This window comes from Pseudopipra pipra, chromosome 3 (genome assembly GCF_036250125.1).
Source record: "Pseudopipra pipra isolate bDixPip1 chromosome 3, bDixPip1.hap1, whole genome shotgun sequence".
In the NCBI taxonomy this organism is placed as follows: Eukaryota; Metazoa; Chordata; class Aves; order Passeriformes; family Pipridae; genus Pseudopipra; species Pseudopipra pipra.
Genome location: NC_087551.1, coordinates 36,995,739 through 37,016,439, shown reverse-complemented (window position 1 = coordinate 37,016,439; position 20,701 = coordinate 36,995,739). Strand labels below are relative to the sequence as shown.

General features: G+C 34.4%; 1 protein-coding gene across 8 annotated transcripts in view; it reads left to right on the top strand.

The window, feature by feature from the left end:
- The window catches only part of SDCCAG8 (SHH signaling and ciliogenesis regulator SDCCAG8), a 106,120-nt gene that overhangs the window by 11,703 nt on the left and 73,716 nt on the right, over nt 1–20,701 (top strand). For all 8 annotated transcript variants that reach the window (XR_010429081.1, XM_064648680.1, XM_064648677.1 and 5 more), the window contains exons 4-12: nt 720–833; nt 1,238–1,363; nt 1,660–1,800; nt 3,188–3,252; nt 5,283–5,471; nt 7,595–7,733; nt 10,148–10,300; nt 12,795–12,929; nt 15,974–16,090. Coding sequence is in view for 7 of the 8 variants with exons in the window: in XM_064648680.1 (XP_064504750.1) it covers nt 720–833; nt 1,238–1,363; nt 1,660–1,800; nt 3,188–3,252; nt 5,283–5,471; nt 7,595–7,733; nt 10,148–10,300; nt 12,795–12,929; nt 15,974–16,090 (1,179 nt within the window). In the remaining variant the exon portion in view is untranslated. The remainder of the gene's footprint in view (nt 1–719; nt 834–1,237; nt 1,364–1,659; nt 1,801–3,187; nt 3,253–5,282; nt 5,472–7,594; nt 7,734–10,147; nt 10,301–12,794; nt 12,930–15,973; nt 16,091–20,701) is intronic.

The window sequence follows — 20,701 nt, the reverse complement described above, 5'->3', positions numbered from 1 at the left end:
GTTTTCTAGCACTGCTGTGGTGTAATCTTTTCAGGGAGGCAGCTGGAGGTGTCAGCTGCAAGGTGTTCATTCCACTTTCAGAGAAGAGGGAGGGATGAATAGAAGCCAGAGAAACAGAAAGATGAGTGACAAGTATTATCAGGGCTATATTATATATACTTTAACAAGTGTGGTTCATTTCTTTTAAAATTTATGAAGTAGTTAATATTAACAGACTTTAAATCAAGGTGAATTCTGAGTTAATGGAACATGGGACTTACATGCACTGAGCCAGGTGGAATATGTTGCAAATTTGGAGTTCCTTCTCTAAATGTTTTTCCAAATGGTTCTAGATATACTCCATTTCTCTCCCCAGTCATAGTTCCAGATACCTCAGGAGTTCCTGAAAATGAGTTCTATGATCTTCAAGTTTTTAATTATATTTAAGAATATGGAATATTTTTGGACAAAAAGATATGTTTCTGGCCCGAGATCACAGATGTTAGGATTGTATCAGTTTCAAACTAGGTAGGGATTGGCATAAAGATATTTGTTTTCATCCAGAATCATGAATGCTAGAAATGTACCTGTTGTTCCTCTGAGAGGATTCCATTAACAGCTCTGTGTGCATTTTGAATCCATACCAGAAAAGTGTACATTGTATTCTTTATGCAAACAACGTCTTATTGCAATAAATGGAAAACTGGAAAATAACACATACTATTCTTTATTTCCTTCAGAAACCCCCAGAAGCTGTACCTGGAGACTCACCAGCCCTTTCTGATCTCATTCCTATAATCAATGATCAATCACAGTACATTAACCATTTGGAAACAGAAGTGAAGTTTTGCAAGGTATCAGACAACGTATTTGACCTATTAAAACCCTGATCCCCCAAAAATGAATAACTGCTTTAAAAGCAACTTAACTTTGACTTTAGATGGCTTGTTGTAATGACCCAAACTGAGCCAAATGCAATTCGGTAGATCCCTTACCATGTGTCTTAGTCTCTGGTGTTTAAGGGTATTTAGGGCATTTTTATGTCCTAATACAAATACAAATAAGCTTTTTTTTTTTTTTAAGCAGTTACATGGGAATTCAAGCTGCAAAAATACCATATATGATTTGAGTATTCTTACTTCCTCTAAAAGGGTTAAAATAGTTGAGAATGTTAATCTAGACTTTGGGTCTCAAGATGTATTCCAATGTCGATAGCTGTCTCAAGGAGCCTTTTACATGCTGACCCTTTATATTATAGGAGGAGTTGTCTGGGATGAAAGATCGAGTACAAGCAGTTGTACTTGAAAATGAGGAACTCCATCAGAAACTGAAATTCTTAACTGCAGAATACACATTGAAAGAACAAACTCTTCTAGATGCCTCGGTAGGTTTTTATTTTTTGTCCTTTTAATCAGTGCTCAGGTACCTGACCTGATTCTTTTTATGGAAGGATATACAAATGGTTGTCTGCGAACTGAATTTTAGTCAAAATTTAATGAGAATTTGCAAACATGAATTTCCTTGGGTAACATCATTATCATAGGTTGCTAACCTAATTAACTTGTTTATTGGTTCTTATATTCTACTGAAATTTGTAAGATTCAATACTTGCATAAGTAGCATTTGTTTAAAAAAACAGCCTACATAATTATAACTGAAGCGTTAATATTTTTGTTTTAGGCAGATACTCAGAACTCCTGGCCTGGAGGTGGTAAAGACTTTAGCATGCATCACCCTGTCACCTCATCACCAGCACGTAACAAAGATCAGGCTTTTGTTACAGCAGCTGCTGAAGGCATAGAAAAATGGCCTGTAGAACTGGTTGGTATAAACTTTCTTTGCAGAGTCCTACCTTTGCAAAAACTTTCAGTCCTTTCTTGTTGCTGCAGTTCTGATGATTAATTTTGTAACAGACACAGGAGGAGTTTTGGTTGACTGAACCTTAATCTGAGCTCAAATTTTATGCTCTTAAACCTCATCTTCTCATTATGCCCTAATTAATATTATGCAGTTAGATACAGATGGCAGGTTGTATCTGCAGATGTTGACTTTCCACAGGTAAGTCTTGTTTAAAGATGATGGCTCCACTGTACTTTGGAGATTCTTAGCAGTAAGTCAATGCCCAAGCAGTAAGTCAATGCCCAAGCAGGTGGGAACTAGCTGATGTAATTTATGTAGCCCTCTACACAAGCTCTTTCGGGATGAGTTGTTCTGCTCCTGGAGCAGCACAGGCTCAGTGAGGTACAAAAGTAGCTTCATGCAGTCTGCTTTCCCTAAGCTGAATTACAAGCTTTTTGCTTTTAGACATACAGAGGTATCCTAGTGATTTAGAGGTAATGTTGTCTCTATCCTATATTTTTAGTTTGGCAAGATATTAATTTTTCTTTTGCTCTGGAGCAGTAGGGTAGCATTGCTATCTTTGGGGAAAAAAGCTTGGTTAACTGAAAAGTTTTGAGATTTTTTATCCGTGTGCATATGTGCACTCTGAAATGTATAGGGTACTGCAATACTTCAATTATATGTATTTATTAATTTTTTTCACTGAAAAATACTGTTTTCTTATTTTCGTGCTAGTATTTTAGAGCTGAAAGCCTTCTCAGTGATCCCTAATGCCTGCAGTTGTTTGAAAGCTAAGTTTTACAGTAACTGCATTTTTCTTCATCTGCCACATTTAAAGCAAGAGAATTGTGTTGATTGTGACTTCTTTCTGAGAGTCATAGTGAGCTAAAATTGTAGTGCTTTATCTGGTTTGTTATCAACACTGCATTTAACATGAGTGTGCTTGATTCATATACCTTGTTCTTCACCAGGTAATAAAAGTAACTCGCTGTATTATACACTGTATTATAAATAAATAGCCTGTCTACTTCCAGTTCTTCAGAACTCCTCTTTAATATCTGCTAACTTATGGGAAAACAAAAGCAAACTCAGGATACGATCATCAACTTGTGTAAATCATTGTAGAGGGCTACAGTTGGAGCTGCAACAGTTTACCATATGAGGTTCTGGCAAGAAATAAGAAAATGAGAAGGTTGTTCATTTTGTAGACGTTCAGAAGTGTGAAATATTTAGGTTTCTCTGCCACTAGTATTTCAACAAGTTTATTTCCTCGGGGGAGAACAATGAATGTGGCTAAAGTCTAGGTTTATTTGTAAAGGCTATTATGAAGAAAGCAAAAGACTCTTCTTTTCTCCCATCTTTTCTAAAGGAGAATCTGAAACTTCTTTATCAAGAAAAAGTCAATATCCTTGATGCTCAAATACAGTCTCTAAGGTAAAGTGAAATATTTACTTTTTCCTTAAAATGATTGTTAATAAATTACCACTACATAACAGCACGAACCACTCTTGATCTGAATTTAGCTAGAAGAATGCCTGAATGCCTGAATGTTGTGTTTTCTGACAGTGTCCCTGAAAGCTGGTTTTATGGAAAGTTTTCTCAAATATAAATGTAGCAACAAAAAAATTGAATGTACTGCTACTTTATAGTAACAGTAGCAATATAGGATGTCTTTATCCTTTTTACCCTCTTTCCTCAGAGAAACATCATGTCTGCTAAGGTACACCAATCAAAGAAAAAAAGAACAGTTAATATTGTATCATGTGTGAGGCCTTCCATAATTACCAATTTTCTACTAATATTTTATATTGCGAATTTTAGAGATCTTAAGCATCAAACTAGTTTTAGGCCATATAATGGTTTTGGAGCAGGAAAATATAATTTTGAGGTTTTCAGGCAGTGTTTCCAGTTGTGTAACTTGCATATCTTTAAACACAAAAACATTTGAAAGTAAGTCCTCATGTACTCCTCAAAATATTCAACGTTTGAATAGGTAGCAAATTATGAAAAATCAGAGGAAGGGGCAACCACTTTAAGATACGGTTTTCAGGACTGAACTTCCCCTTGTACACCCACATTGATGATACTGCTGCTGAATCTGTTTATTTATGCTTTTCCCTAAATAGATTGTGGTTTCATATATCTGAAAACTCTAGGCTTTTCTGTCTGTGTAAAAAGAGTTATTGGTAGGGAGACAAGTTCAAATAATACTGTCTGCAGTGGTGAAATCTGAAACATGCAAAGCTAGTTGGTTAGTGAATGTAAATGAGGATCTTAAATTTCAGCTGTTTTTATTTTTTTCCCCACTTGGCTTAAAGTGTTATGTATACTCAGAAATAATTATTGGAGGCTAAATTAGTCTGAAAATTTCCTCAAGTTCATTATTCAGCCTCTTGATTTGTTTCTCCTAAGAGGCATGCTCTTTCAAACTGTAAGTTCTGGAAAGCTAAATTTTATTTGAAGTGAGAAATTATATCACTTTCAGTAATATAATAACTGCCTTTAACTTCAAGCATGAATTTACATAGGACTTGCTGATTTCTTTCCAAGGCTTTCCAACAATAGGTCTGTTGTACCATGACTGTCTAAGGATATATGCAGAGCAAATTCTATTCAGGTTATAGTGGATTATATTTAATAGACCAGCTACTAAAATTGGAAAAAGTGCACAGAAGATTTTCCAGATGGAAATAAGCATCCGTGCAGTGTATATATCATGTGCACAGTAAATCCGATGCAACCAGAATGTGTCAGACTTCTATGTGTGTGCTGCCCAGATGGCCTGCATAACAAACCAAAAGCTTTGGATTCATTGCACAGTTTGTCAAAGTGATCTATATATGCACAGTGTACGTTTGTCTGGAACTTCCTGATGTTAGTATTCCTACTGCTTGCAATCTCCCCAGCCTGACACATGCTTGGAAATTCTGGAGAAAATTCGTCAGAGCACCTGGTAAAAATTTTGGAGACAAGCGAAAAACTTGGCCTGTTTTTCTGCACATTTGTTTGACCTCAAGTTCATGTATATCACTGGATCAGAATGAATGTGCTGAATAGATCTGGATTCTTGTCTAAGGAGTAGAGAATAAATGTGAAGTTAGTGATATTATTAATAAAAACAACAGAAAATTGTTAGGGTATTGAAATATTTATACAGCTGGTAGTGTTTCTTGCTAATGAGTCTTATACTCTGTTCAGATAATATCTAAGCCCACAGATTTTTTATCTAATTATTTTCTGATACTACAGGGGGAAGGAACAAATTAACATAATATTGTTTTCTTTATTAATAACTTTAAGTGGGCAGTTCAACTGTTATTTCGCTATTAAAGTCTTTCTTAGCCTACTGAAATGTGGAAAATAATTACAGAGATTCTTACAGTTCTTTTTAGTATATTCGATGTGAATATAACTTGTAGAAATGTTTGATTTCACAAATAATATTTTTTATTTCTTCTTTCTAGAAAAGACCTTTCAGAATCTCAGAAGACATGCAAAGATTTGGAAGGAAGGCTGAAACAGCAGAAGTCACTTGTTTCAGCTGCAAATTGTAGTCGGGTTGGTGGAATGTGCCTGAAATGTGCACAACACGAGGCAGTTCTTGCACAGACTCATTGTAATGTTCATGTGCAGACCATCGAAAGGCTAACAAAGTAGGTTTGGGGGGTATGTACTTTGTCATTGAAAGTATGGATGCTTACATTAAACCATTTCAGTCTCAATACATTTGGTTGCATTCATAGAGAGGTGTACATTTATGGAACAATACACTCCCAAGCTGAAGTCGTAATGCTAAAATCAATGAGTTTAGGTCCCTACCATTTTGAAATGGATAATTCAGTTTTTCTACTTATTTCAACTGGGAAAGAATGCTAGTCACTATCATGTAATTATGATAGTGACTAGCTATCCAGATAATGAGGCTATTTATAGTCTTTTTCCTGCACTTTTTGTGCAGGAAAGTCCTTCTGTCTGTCAGCACAAATATTGTGGAAGTCCATGTATTTTGATTGATTATTTCCTGCAAAAGTTCCTTATCTTTCTGTAGTTGGAATTTTTTCTGACTCCACTTTGTTCTCCTTGCATTTGGGGAACTTTTCAGATACATCAGCAGTAGGTCAGGTGCTTGGGGTAGGATGCGTTTCCGACCAAAAACATGTGTAGTAGTTCCTCCCTGACAATAAGTCAGGGAGAAGTTCTATTGAATAAAAATAAATGAAATTATTTGCTGCAACCTTTTTTTAATTCTAGCTTTTATTTAAATATTTTTTTTAAAAACAGCTATACAGACTGAATATATGAAATTCAGAAACCCCAACATCATTAAATTTTTTTTTCATGGGAATTCTGCTAGTCAACCACCTTGAAAAAAATTCTTCCTCTCTACTTGCTAGTAATAACGATAGGACGCTGCGACTTTCTCAAACTTGGTTAAACAGCCATTGATTTGTTGTCAGATGTCTGAAGCTTCTTAGGATTTCTGAAGTTTTAGAATGAGCCTGCTGGAGATGGAATAGTGGGTCAGTTAGAAGCAAGGAGACTGAAGGGACATAGTCCATAGTATGTGTAGTCTGTCAAGTGGATATTATCCCTATGCATTTGATGGCTATTGCCAGGATTTATATATTTTTTTCTAATATCAAGTCCAAGAATTTTCTGGAAAAGTTCTGTTGCTGAAAAGTCAGTTTTCAAAATCTACATTTGTAAGAAAAGTAATTATTTGTCACAGATGTTGGAAAGTATGAACAAACTATAAATCAGTACATTCTTGTCCTCTTGTATTATAAGGCAGCTCAAAGGAAAAGATTTGAGCTAACCTATTTATCTATCTTAAACCATTATTTCATTCAAGGTTTAACAAAATCTAAAAGCTACATCTGCTTGTTATGCAGTTTATTAAAACCGAAGGTATTTCAGTAGGGATTTTCAAAAGAACTGTGTCCAATTCTTGTCGAAATTAAATTTCAAAATATGGCTGTTAGTTCTCTGACAAATACAGAAAAATATGTTACCGTTTCACACAATGTCAAGAAAAGAAAGAAACAAAACCCAAACACAACAGTTTTCAGCCAGAATCTCAAGTTGCACCTCAACTACAGATAGTTAAAACTCTTAATGTAAAAGTTTTTAACATGACAAAATAATGAAAAGGTGAAGTTAAGTATTACAGTTTTACCAACTCTACTTCACTGTTTAGTATAGATCTTAGTTTCTTTGTTAACAAAATTCGTAGGAGATGTAGAATCAAGGTGGCTTATTGATTAGTTTAGTTCCAGTTTGTGGCAGAGGGATACAGATTTTCATTTTATATACTTAGTGATCTGAATTACTTGTTGAACCTAATCCTTTCTTTTAATATTTTTCCCCTTTTTTACCTTTAATGACAGTGTAATTCCATATTGCATCAATCTGCTTTTTCAGAAACATGCTTTTATTTATTTTTTTTTTAGTATGGGATCCCCATTTTGTAATGCCAACAGAATGCGCTCAACTTCAGTACATTAATGACTTGAGACCTGCTCTCATTATTGGCATTTTCTCTAATGGTCCATCCTTCTGAAGTGAAGGACAGGTCATCAAGCAAGTGATATTTTCAATATCTGCTAAGCTAGCAGTATGTGTTGTCTTTCACTCTTAACCCATGAGTTTTAGTCTTGCTTCACTTACCACCATCCTTATGTGTTATATCTGTTAATATTTTATATTTTATATGCATGGTGTTAGGTTTTGTTCTCATAAGATATAGAGGAAATATCTTGTTTTTCTTTATATGCAGGGAAAGAGATGACTTGATGGATGCACTTGTTTCACTGCGACAAAACATGAAAGAGATGCAGCAAAGAGAATCTGATGCTTGTAAGCAAGTTGAACATGCTGTGCAAATGGCAGAAGAGGCCAATTTGGAAAAAATAAAGGTAAATTAATCCAGAAATTAGAGCTTTTCAGTGTTCAGTTTTACTGCAAATGTTAGTTTTCATGCTGATGAACAAGTATGGGTTAGACCTTTGTCATATGTTGATATGATGTAGTAGATTTAAAACAATTGCACTGTGTGACTGTTTCTGAGCAGTAACATGAACTCTGTATTTGAGTTCTTGAATTTTCGTCAATACTGTAGGGAGTGTTGAGTTTTTAAATTCTGATATAGCTTCACAGCTAGGTGATACAAATTCAAAGAATTTTCAAAGGCATTCATAACATGTAACAGGATAATTTTCGCATCGTATGTCTGACATACTCTGGAAAGAATAGTTAAAATGCTTACAAACAACTCTTTTTTGCCTCAGATAAGAGCAGTGCAAGAACGGATTAATTATCAGAGCTCTTTGAAGATGAGAAGTCCTGTCTAATTTTACCTGCAGGAAGCTTTTGGTGTTATGTAAATGATAATCTTAAAACCAGTTTTGATCTAATGCTTGTGTTAGCTCTAGTTCTATACACAATCAGTCTATATTGACCTAAATTATTTTCTTGATAGGTAGTGACATCTACTGTATTATTAGTGAATTACTATGGAATTGAGAGAGTGTTGTTTTGGGGTTTTTTTTGAACTAAATGCATACAAGATTGATATAAATGCTCTGTTGATCAAATTGGTATTATTCATCCAGTGCTGCAAGAGAAGTGTACGTGTGTGTAGGGTCTTGTGAAGTGCTGTCTGCTTGTGTACAAGTCAAAATAGTAGTCTGATTTTTTTGATAGTTAAAAACTTTTTTAATATGAAGGAACAGGAAGAAATTTTTTACTTATGATGCATTAATTTAGCATTTTTACATGTACTGGTATGTTTTGGTAACTACAGTCTTTTTTTTCCCAGTCCTATTCTACTCTTCAGCACTGTTTTTGTTGATAATTAGCATGTAATCCAGTAGAACAGTCCATATAAGAAAAGTGAGGGGTTAACACATTAAGCTTCCAAATCCTACAATTTCGGTTTCATCACTTTGTTGATCAGAAGTCCAGCCTCTGGTGCTTATCATTTAAAACCACCATTTCTTTTTGTCTTTTGGTTGTCTCTGTAGTTTGTGGCCTCTTGCCTGTTGTGTAGGGCAAGGAGGAGGTCTGTTAAGGTTGATTTTACATAGTTGAAGGAAAATCAGGAATGTATTTTCAACATAAATGTCATAAACGAGTAATTGTTTGATTGCTCACTGTGTAGTCAAAACAATGGTACCTCACCAAGGTAGACTGGTGATATGAAAAGGGATCCTGTGGAGAGTCTCACAGAATTGACATAAAACTAATGGAGACCATTAGAGCATTCTTTAAAAAATTATGGCTTAACTTGCTTCCCTCATGAACAGCCCAATGCCATGAAAATTGAATGCAGGGGATTGGCTTCGAGTAAAAGAAAAATACAGTTTAATACAGTAGGATTCCTAAAAGGAGGTTACTCTAGCTTCTTTGAAACAGGATATCCTGAATATCAGCAAAACAATGAAATGAGATCTAGTTTACTTGTCGGCTAGCAAAGCTGCCTTTAGGGTGCTTTGAATACTTGGATTTACTTTTAAGAGAGGAGGGTATTTCTGATTTAAACTGACGTAACATTCCTTCTATCACTTTGGCAGAAATACGGCAGCAAACATTGATAAATGTATTTTTTCCCCTAGCTTTTTTAGAAGATAGTGGTTTGAGAGTGTTCTTCAACTTATGTTTCTTCTTTTTTGATAGAAAACACATCCATAACCTGTTGTTTTAGCACCTCAAATTGAGCAGTGCTTTTATGAGGTTTTTAGTAGAATTAATTTTTTACAAACCTGAAACTTAAAACGTTTTAAAAATTGTATTTATATTTACTTACTGCTTTCAGGTTTCTTCTTAGTGTTCTGCACTCAGTAATTCACTTCAGGGGGAGGATAGGTGAAAGTGCATACATTTCATTAATTTTTCCATATCTTTTTCCTAAGTCATGCACTTAGGCAGTAACCACAGTATTTGCAGGGAGTCAAATATTGGAGGCTGATTCTAGTGATGTGCACTCAGGTATTTTAAATGCAAGGCAAATAATCATAGTTTTTAGAAGAACAGCTACTTATTTGGAAAATGCTTCTGTCTTTGCCATAACTCTTAAAAGCAATTAGATTTGTATGTATGTACAGTAGGACATGTATATACATACAAACATATACATCTGTTTTCATTTTCTTAGTCCTATTTTAGATGTTAACACAATAGGGTATGTATAAACATCATAATAACTACATAAAAAATAAAAATATTATCTTTCTTCTAGCAAATTGGTTTCTCTGACAGCATTAGATAAATACTGTATTTGTTCAAAAATTTTCGTTTTCTTCCACTTAAGAAAATAGTTGGGTTTTTTTAGGCTCTAGTCCACTGTGAGCAACTGAAAAGTGAGGTGGAACGGCAGAAGAATTGTCTTGAAAGGGAGCTGGCTGCCCAGCTAAATGAGAGGGCTAATGAAAAAGAAGCAGTGCGGGAAGAAATGAAGAAAGAAAGGGAGGACTTGGCAGCAATGGTATGAATTGGTTCTTTTCCTGTTTATGTGTTACAATGAGCGCATCATCCTCTTTAAACTTTCTGTTTGCTTGTCTTTCATTTTTGGTTTTGGATTTGAGGGCTCACTAAGTCACTTCTACCATTGTTTTAAAGCAGTGGTAGATAAGTGATCCTTTGAATTTGAATGACTGGGGTTTATGCTATGTCACTATGTACATACTAGGTTATTTATGTTATGCTCTTTATTTTAGTTTGCATAATATTTTCTGATGCACGTTGTCAAAGTAGGAAAGGGTTAAGTAATGTGTGACGCAAGGTTTGTACGTATCTCTTTTATAAAAATTATTATTTAACTTGGCAAGTCAAACATTGAGAAGTTAGCACATGTCAAATTTAGGATTCTTTGCTACTTTGATCTTACATATACATTAATGTTATGGTATCAAAATTTCAGAGTGATCTTATCATATGCTTAGTTTTCCCACCTGCAGAAATGTGTTGGAATCTCTTTTCTCACTTTTACTGATGTTTATAAACTCTCTGAGGCAGAATCTGTCTTATCATTTATGCTGTGACCATTGTGGTAGTCTTGATAACCTTTTCTGGATGCTAGTTCAATTTGAGTATAAAACATAAGGATTTTCTGCCCAATGGAGTCTACAGAGGAAACCTCATGCTAACAGCAGTAAGCCTGAGAGACGTGATAGAGAAGGCACTTCTAAGGTGATTGAAAAGGAAAGAAAATGTAGAGAGATAAATACTTCATGAATTAGTGGTTTTCATGCTTGCTTGACATGCAACCTCTTCAACTATTTTCTAGTGGAGATCTGGAAACAATAGAGTGAATTTCTCTGCTGACTGTAAGCTTTTTCCATATTTTGGGGCTCTTTTATAAACTGTATGGCTTATTTCTAAAAATTCAGAGAGCTGAACAGGATAAACTAGTTAAGTGTGTTTAAAAAAAAAGGGGGGGGAACGTTCTTTGCAGTGTTGTTGCTTGTAAAATGACTGGAAAGTCACTAACATAAACAGGGAGCCAAGGTGATCTGGTGATATTTCTGGTATTATGAGATGGTGGAATAGTATCTTAAGCTGCTACAGGAAGTCAAAGCCTTTGACTCCAGTTCCAGATATAAAAACAGGAATTAAGCACAGTGATAGGGACTAAGTGTTATTTAAGTAAGTGAACTGACATCAGAAATCTGTTGCCAGGGAAACTGAAATTAAAAAAAATAAGCTTACACTGGAGACAATGAGACATTATTAAGCAATTCCTTGTTTGACTCCCTGCTATCTATCATGTTATCCCTCTTATGAAATCAATTATTTAGCTACAGAGTTGCTTTAGAGCAGAGTATTCACTCCAAAATACAGCCTATTAGATAAGCATTTCATACTTTTTTTTGGTAGAATGTTTCACTCCGTGTCATCACATTACTTTAAATTTCATCACTCACTGAGATGTGTTTTACTGAAACTGATTCCCACTTTGAGTAGTTGTAGTCCTTTTTTAAAATCCTGAATACACATCAGACAACATATAGTGACACTATGATGACATCATGCTTGGTAATTAAAGATATGGGATGATTTGCTAGAAAGCTATGGTCTATATTAATGATACACACCTACATATTATTAGCTACTTTTATGTTTCAGGATTAGTGAGAGTAGAAATGGTATACTGTGCATCAAGTCAACCTTCATATGAATATTTTATCACTCACTTTATGAAATTATTTGTTTGAAGGGGAGAATTAGCATGATACATAAATCAGGTGGATGTATAAGGAGTGAAAAATAGTTATGAATATATAATCCTCTAGGTTTGGCTTTGAATTTCTGTAAGTTAACCTAGAACTGTCAGACACCATTATTTCCACTTATATTAGTAAGCTTCAGGGCTAAATAGCTGAAGGTTCACAGGTTCACTATCTCTGTTTTATTGTTACATTTTTCTACCATTCAGCAAAACGTTATCTGGATTATATTAGAATTTTTAATATACTGTTTCTGTATGGGTTTTGTACAACATCATGCTTTGATCTATATGCTGAAATGTTTTCTGAAATGGAAAATTAATTTGAAGTCTGTGGTTGCAGTGAGAGTTTTCTTTAGCTGGGAGAACATGATTTGGTTTAAAACAATCTACATAAGGATGCATAAGAAGGTGTTCAATAGTACTCTTACAGCTGCAAAACTAATGCAGCCAGCTGCTTCTGACACTTTGTTCATACTTTAAATTCCTGGAGACTAGTCCAGTTGATGAAAAGTTTCAAATAAACTACTGTGTCATAAATTAATTCAAAATTACGAACCTATTGTTAAAATAATTTAACCATATTCTATTATTAACAACACCTAATAAATTTTATTGTACATGCTTATTTTTTATTGTATTTTTAATTCTATGCATTTTGTCTACATATGGTTGCTTTTGAGGAGAGTGTCCCACGAGATTTAGGTCTGTGGTTGGTCAAATTGTCATCATAGTGTCCTTGGACTTTTTGCAGGTGACAGCCTTGTCTGAGAATGTGGCCATTTTGGAGGCTCAAATAAAGAAAACTACAAGTGAAAAGAACTCTCTAGCTAACCAGTTAGAACAATCCCAGGATCAGCTTGCATCTCATGAAATGGAGATGAATAAGGTAAGCACATTTATAAATGAGTATTGAGCTTGGTTTTCCCTATCATTGTGACCTGAAAGATGAGAATTTTTTCTTTCTCCGTTTTTCTGTTTTGGTAAAGAACGTGTGATAAATGTAGACTTCTTCTGACCATCCCACAGGCACAGCTGTAGGAGTAAAAAGATAACTTTTTCAGCCTGCCTAGTCACCTTATCATGCAAAAGCTAACTTTTCTACTTTGCAATCTATGCAGATCACTATTTAGTACTATTTAAAACTGTTTAAAAATTCAGTAAAAATTGCATTCGTTCTGAATGAGACAACATAGTATTCAACAGTGTCCTTAATGGCTACCTCTGGGACATGCAGTGCTAAAATAAAGGGAGCTGTATCAAATCACTGTTTGTCAAATACTTTCCTTTAGACTTTGTGTGTAGTATACTGCTTTATTCATTAACATTGATTGTATGTCCCTTACAAAGAGATCTTTCTTATAACTAAGAATTATAGCTTAACATCTCTCTAGTGTAGGTAGATAACCTACAGTTATCTAAAGTGATAACTTTTGGGTTCTTTATTTTGCACATTTCTCAATCTATTAGAGCCTTAATATGGGTTAACATGAGAATGAAAAAACACTTTGTTACAGCCTCTTGAAATGTTTATATACCTTACCAATAATCTTTAGGGCCCATCCTACCTCCCCAGCTGTTAAGTGCAAGGTTTTGGCTAACAATTAGTTCTTTAGGCCTCCAGAGATTTCTGGAGAGGTTTTCAACAGTTTCTGTCTTCCCCTGCTTCCCCAGCTGGTAGTAATGGGTGAAAGTATTGCAGATAATTCACAGCAAAAACTCATTGCAACTTTCTAGAAATTTTAATTCCATTTCAGATGAATGAGTATTTTAAGAATCTCAGAAGGGTTTGATTTACCATTTCTGAAACACACTTTTGGTCTTTCAGGCTGTGTTTACAGATGACTAGCACCACTTACAGGGGCAAAGACCAGGTAGTAGGTATAAATATTCATTGGTCTGAAAAGGACAATTTTGTAGCCTGCTGATTTGAAGCTGTCTCTCAGAAGAGTGATGCTGCGGTTCGTCCCTGCTTCAGTTAAGGTTAATCAGTATGAAGTTGAATAGGTGGTCACCTTGCAATAGCCTATACTCTTTTAATTGCACTATCCTGAGAGATTGGAAGGCTTCATTTGTGTCACTGTACTAAACTGAGAAGTCTCAAAAATCCTGAAGGAACCCTCTGACCATTGAGCTGGCAGGACTATGTGGATCACCCTGACATTTTCCATTGGCCATGTAAGCGACATCTTTGTCTGTTATGAATCTGACTCCTTGTTTCCAAACTGAGTTTGCCATTATTAAAAACAACAAACAGCAACACTTTTGTTTTGAGTTTTAGCTGAAATATTTTTTTCCTCATGTACCAGAAGTCAGGGGGAGAAAAATTTCCTTCATTCCTGAGGAGACTAAAAAATCTGTTATTAGGACAGCACCATCTGCTGATTCTTCTGTGTTATTCACTTTGTACACTCAATGGAGAAGCTGAAGGCGAAGATTGCTGTATTTCTTTAATTTTACTTGGAGGAAGTGACAAAGTGCATTTTGTTACATTCTTCATGTAAAGGAAGGAGGAGGTAGAAAGAGACGGGGTTTGCAAGCTATGCAGTTGCATATTATGATTTTTTTAGTTGCATATGATATTTCAGTGTTTAAAAAAATGCTTTAGAAATTTGCCATTCTTTAGAGTGTTTGCTGCTTTGCATTATTTGCAATGGCTAAATTCACAAGCTGTCCTTTGCATTTATAAGTCATGCTACTTCTTAAAAGTTACGACAGTTGGCTTCGTTTTTTCCTAGAGTGATTTCATTATAGTATGCATATTTACTTTTTCCTAACTTTTTTTTAAGAAGAAGGAGAAAAAAATAGTGAAAATGAGAAGAGGTATAAGACTGAAAACAGAAATTAGTTTGGGTTGTAGAATATGTGAGGGCGTTTTTGAGAAGCACAGAGGATTGTAGCAGCAAATTAAAGGGTGCACATTTAGGAAGCAAGTCTGCTGAAAGAATATGAGCAAGGCAGGAAAACAGTGAGTTGGAAAGAAAGTTGTCTAAGAGGAGCTGTGAATAAACACATTTGCATTCTCATTAGGGACTGTGCATGTATTTATGTTTGGTTAATTAAGGTGACATGAACAGGCACAAACTGGAGGTGATGGCACAAAAAGGGGATTGAGAAACTGAAGAAATCCCTGCATAGCAGTAAAGAAAGTTATGTGGGAGGAATTTTTTTATTTTGTTTTGTTCTTTTTTTTGTTTTTCACTTTTTCCTAACCCCTCCCCAGACCCTCTGAAGATGACCAGCCTTCAGGTGGAAAGGATTGAGGAGGCAATATGACAAACACTCCAACAGCAGAGAATAGTTGTCCTGTGGGGAAGTGATTTCTTTAAATGTTGCTTTGATCCATTTCTTCTGGGCTATGGCTATATTTAAATTATATTTAAATTGGTTTTTAAAGAATTTATATTCAGTTTGCCATAACTCTGTAAAGCTCTGATCAAACTTTGAAAATTATTGTAGTAACATCTAAATTTCTTTCTTAACAGTGAAAAATTGGCAAGTTAAGAAAATACACCCTTACGTAGGAGTGTGATCCATCCTTTGCTTCTAGGTTTTCAAGTGTTGACATAGACTTTCTTGGGATTTTACAGAGAATAGAAGAAGAACATAAAACCAGCAACTGTATTTTAACTGTATTTAGTGGCATGTATTTACAACATAAATATTTATACCTAGCAAAATTTTGACTCAAATATATTTGAATCTAGAAGGCACTGCTTATTTCAAAGTTAGTGACTATATAGAGAATTCATGCAGCAGTTCATATTCAGATCCACCTTTTTATATAAAAACATTTACCATAGTAGCCTTAAAATATCTGTAAATTTAAAATATGTTGCATTTCAATGACCTGTAGAGGGCACCAAAAGATCTAATTGCAAACCCTGGTCTACCCTTCAAGCTACAGATCATGTTGTCTGTGTAATCTAACAGGTGTGTGGAGAAATGCGCTATCAGTTGAATCAAACCAAAATGAAGAAGGATGAGGCAGAAAAGGAGCTCAGAGAGTACAGAACAAAAACTATAAGGGAGCTTGAAATTAAGGACCAGGTAAGAGATAATACTGCTATAACTTTGCAGTTACTAGTAGCCTAAGTAGGATTATTTCAGAAGCTGGAATGATTCATTTTTCTAATAGTGGTCATTTATTAGTGTTAAATGGTTTCTAAATTAATGGCAAAAAGCCAGCTATTACTGCTAAATAAATACCTCTTGGTTGTCTTAATCTTGTTTTCAGCCCTAGTATGTTCAGTTTTGCGTATTACTCATCCCATGCTTTCATATGGAATTACTCTATCATATGTATTCATACGAAGTACTTAAATTGTATGTACTGTATACATATGTTTATACACTTTTTCTCACAAATAAATCCACACATAATTACCTACATATGCAGCCTGACAGAACATTAAAGACTTTAAGCATAACATAATGATACCAAAAATGAAAATAATTTATCTTCCAATTTCTTTAAAGATTCAAGGTTAATGAATGCTGGGATTCATAGAAGTTTAAAAAAAAACCAAAACCAAAACAAAAGTAACCTTCTAGAAAAAAGTAACTGTAGAAAAATTCCACTTGACATTAACTGTTGCTTATCTAAAACTGGGTTTTATAACAATACAAAAACCAATGTATGCCTTACAGGTAGTCTCTGAGAAAACATCCCATGCAGTAAGAAGGATTATTAGAATAACCTGCAACATACTTGGCAAACAGCTTGAACAGGTGTAATCTGTATCTTTTGAAGTGCCCTTTTTGTTGAAGTTCTATCCATTTTTTCTCTAGGACTTCAAACTTTCAGTTATTCCTTCATAGTTGTGATTTGCACATGAATGGATATCTTCTGAATACACAGATATATAAGATGCACATGAGGATAATTTTTTTAATATGCATTTTGTTACTAGGGCAGCCTATCCAACAGGTTTTGAATCATTCTTTTTCTTGTAAATAACTGAACACATCATTCCCTGTGTATAAATATATGTAGGGAAAAATGCAGTATTTCTAAAATTATATTTTTATTTATCAGTCAGTTCCCCTAAAGTTTTGTATAGGACAGTAAGTTTACTTAATAAAGTGCAAGCGTAGTCTGGAAGCAATTATTAATTCAAATTAGAATGAAAGGATAGTAAAGTCCAAAGGAGGAGCTTATTGGATAAAATAATCCTTCAACATGTATAGAAATTCCTACAGCGCAGAAAAATAGAGGTCTTAAAGCATTTTCTTTTCAGGGTTGTTATTTTTTTATTTGGGTTTTTTTTTTCACTCCTGCATCCTTTAGGCCTAAGGACACTGAGAAACAAAAAACAAGCTTGTCGTCTGTGCCTTGACAGATATCACAGATAAAAAGAGTTGGCATAATCTTGGCATACAAATAAAACAGGATGTGTTTAATAAGATACTTGAAGAAGTATCTTGGATTTTATATCCTGTTCTCCAGCTTGCTTCAGGATTGCCTTTTGAACAAATTGCAAAATTTAACAAAATATTTTAACCTCATGTATTGACATAGTGGTATTTTAATCAGCGTGGGTATGAGTGCACCAAAATGTGGTGATTTAAAATCTGATATAAAGTGAAGTGATGTGAGAGGGAGTTCCTATCAGCAAAGATTATTAGATAATTAGATAAAGATTAGATAATTCAGTAATTATGTAATTATATTGTTCAAATATGATTGTTGGTTCCTAAAAAACAGGGAAAACAAACCATTTTGAAATTCTCAGACTCAGTATCTAGCAGCTGTTTTATAGCTGTGGTTCTAGGAACCCAGATAGCTCTGTATAAGTCCTAGTATTATTTAACATGTTCAAAGGCAGCCCAAGAAGAGTGTTCATTTATTTTTGCCTTGTTCTGTTGTTGTTGCTGTGTTTTTTTTAAATCAAATTTTAACGAATGTTAATAAGTAACTGCAAACTATTTCATGTAAATGAAATGAAAACAGCTCAATCACATCTAGCTTTGTATTTGAAGAAAAACCTGAAATGTTTTATCTTATATGGCACTGAATAGCAAATAGTAATTGTTCTTTGGTCTCTCAGCCATGACCTGACCTTCTGGCTAAGAGACAGAGCTGATACCTTCCTTGGCCACCATCTGTTCATAATAAATGCTTTTTTTTTTTTTAAGTAGAGAGACAATAATGTATGAGTATTTTCTTGCTATTCTGTATTAAATGATGCTTTTTTCTGTTTTAAAAGCATGTTTCATATTGAGAGTAAGTTTACTGTTTCTTGGGGAATAATTGTATTTTTAATTGTGGTGTGGATAAATTTTAGTTTTGAAAATATTTTTTAGTTTACATGCAGTGACTTTTAAAAAGGGATTAAAATTATTCAGGTGTGTCAGAATAGGCAGAAATCCCCACATGTACGATTTAGGATCACCACATACATATATGTCGAATAAATGCAGGTATGTATTTATCATATGCTGGTATTTATAAAGCTCTTGAAGAATGAACTTGCATCATTTAGGGAATTTACAGAGAGTATATATATATATATATGTGTGTATATATATATATATATATCTTTGGTCTTATTCTCTTTTAACTTACATCTCTTTTCCTATCTTTATTGCTCGGTTAGGACTAGTATCAAGGTGTCAATATTTCTTATGACTACCTGTTATTAACATTTTATATGAATATTTCTTAAATTAAATATTAAGAAGCAATGAGCAATGTTTCCATTTAAATTGAATAGCTGTTTTGTAATATCATCCATCATGATCCTGATTAACATCAGGATTTTGGAGGGAGGTGGGAGGAAAGATATGTACCATACAGTTTCTCTACACAAAACCCACATCTGTTCATCTGGCCCAGTGTGTTGTAAAGTAGCATCACCTACTGCCCTCTCTTTTTCTCTCTCAGCCCTCCCATTGTGGATGTAGCTGTGCTAAAATAACAGTGCATTACTTAATACTTTACTGCTTAGGAACAAGCTTTATAAATTGTATGAATATAATGCCTTCATGGCAGTAAACTGTGTCCACACTAGGGGTTGTACTAGCACAGCTATATCAGAGAAAAGTCACGCCCTAACCTAAATAGCTATTATCAGAACAAAAATTGTGTGGCATATTTGACACAGCAGGACTTCACTTTTATAATACTTTTTTTGTTAATTTATAAGCACTGCATGGCATAATTTGTGCATTTCTAACAGAAATCATACTTCTGACACGCTACGAAATTGTTCCTCAGATTAGTCTCACTTGTTCTTTTCTGCTCTGCCTTATAAAAATGAAGTTCACTGTTAATAATTTGCTTTCTGTTTGTCTGAAATAATTTATATTTGGTTTATAAAATCTGGCAAGCTTCAGCATGTAGAAGTGAAAACAGTTTTTAGTATTGGTTTATGCAGTCAATGCCAATTTGGGCATCATCCTTATTAGATCTTAACAGTAGCCTTGCTCCACTGGGAGTTGTGGTATCCTTGTAATAAAGTAATAGGACATTATAAATTCAACTTCAGAAACTAACTGCAGCTTTTAAATTTTGTTTTACCCTATTTTGAGGAATCAGATAAATACTTTGATGTAGAAATAAATCCAAACTGGTAATCTTAACCTTTAAAAAAGTCTTTAAATTTGGGCAGGCACAGTTTGAAGTGGAGGGTTACAGAACTCTGTTGCCTATTTGCAGCAATTCCTGTGACAGAATAAAAAGCTTCAGAAATATTATACTAAAACCTACAGACTTTAAAGAGTTTTCTGCATGGCAGTTCATCAGCCCAAATACAAAAAAAGTTGGAGACTCACTGATATGCACAACCTGTACAAATAGGAAGAGCTACACATCAAAGCATTTTTGTGCAATATGACAGAACCTAAATGATGCCTCTGTACACTATAGACTGACAATTTTGCAGACAAATAAAAATCTGGCAAAATGGCAGTCCAAAAGCATTTTGCCAAAGGGTATTTTGGGAATGTTTATCTCATTTGTCATAAATCCGTGATTTATAGTAACCTAATGTAGACATTATAAGAGGAGAGATTACTGACTCTGTCTTCATCAAAACTAATTCAGGCCAAGAATTTGGGTATATATCCTGGAAATGCTGCAGAGTGTCCTATGCAAGATCAGTAACACCTTCTGAAGCCCCTGATTCACTGAAAATGTCTTTTTATTTATAGATATCAGGCTTTCATAAGTCAGCCTTTTAAATACTAGAGTTTTCACAAGCTATGACATTCAGAATATCACCAGATGTTTTGAAGCTTCCAAGTTTTAATAGCAGTGGTGAAGATGGGTTAGGATTATGTGTTATGTGTATTCTTGTGACAGTCCTATATCTGACATTTTCTTACCTCATTAGTTCTAAAGATGCTCTGCAAGTCCTATTTTGAAAAGAAATTCTGTTAAATCAGTGAACATATACTTGAGTAATATTTGGCAAGAAAACATTAAGAAAATGTGATAACCTTTACTGTAACTGAACTCTTTCCAAGGAATCATTTTGTGTTTTGGGCATTCAATGCATTAATTTGAAGATGAGTAAATAAGGATAAAATGGCAGTACTTTATGCCTTGCTTTGATATGAATTTTCTGACCTGCTCAGGAGGAACATCACTCTTTTTTATAGCTGAACTTACTAGCTCATCTCAAGATTTTTGAGGAAGACTTTGACCTACAGCCCTGC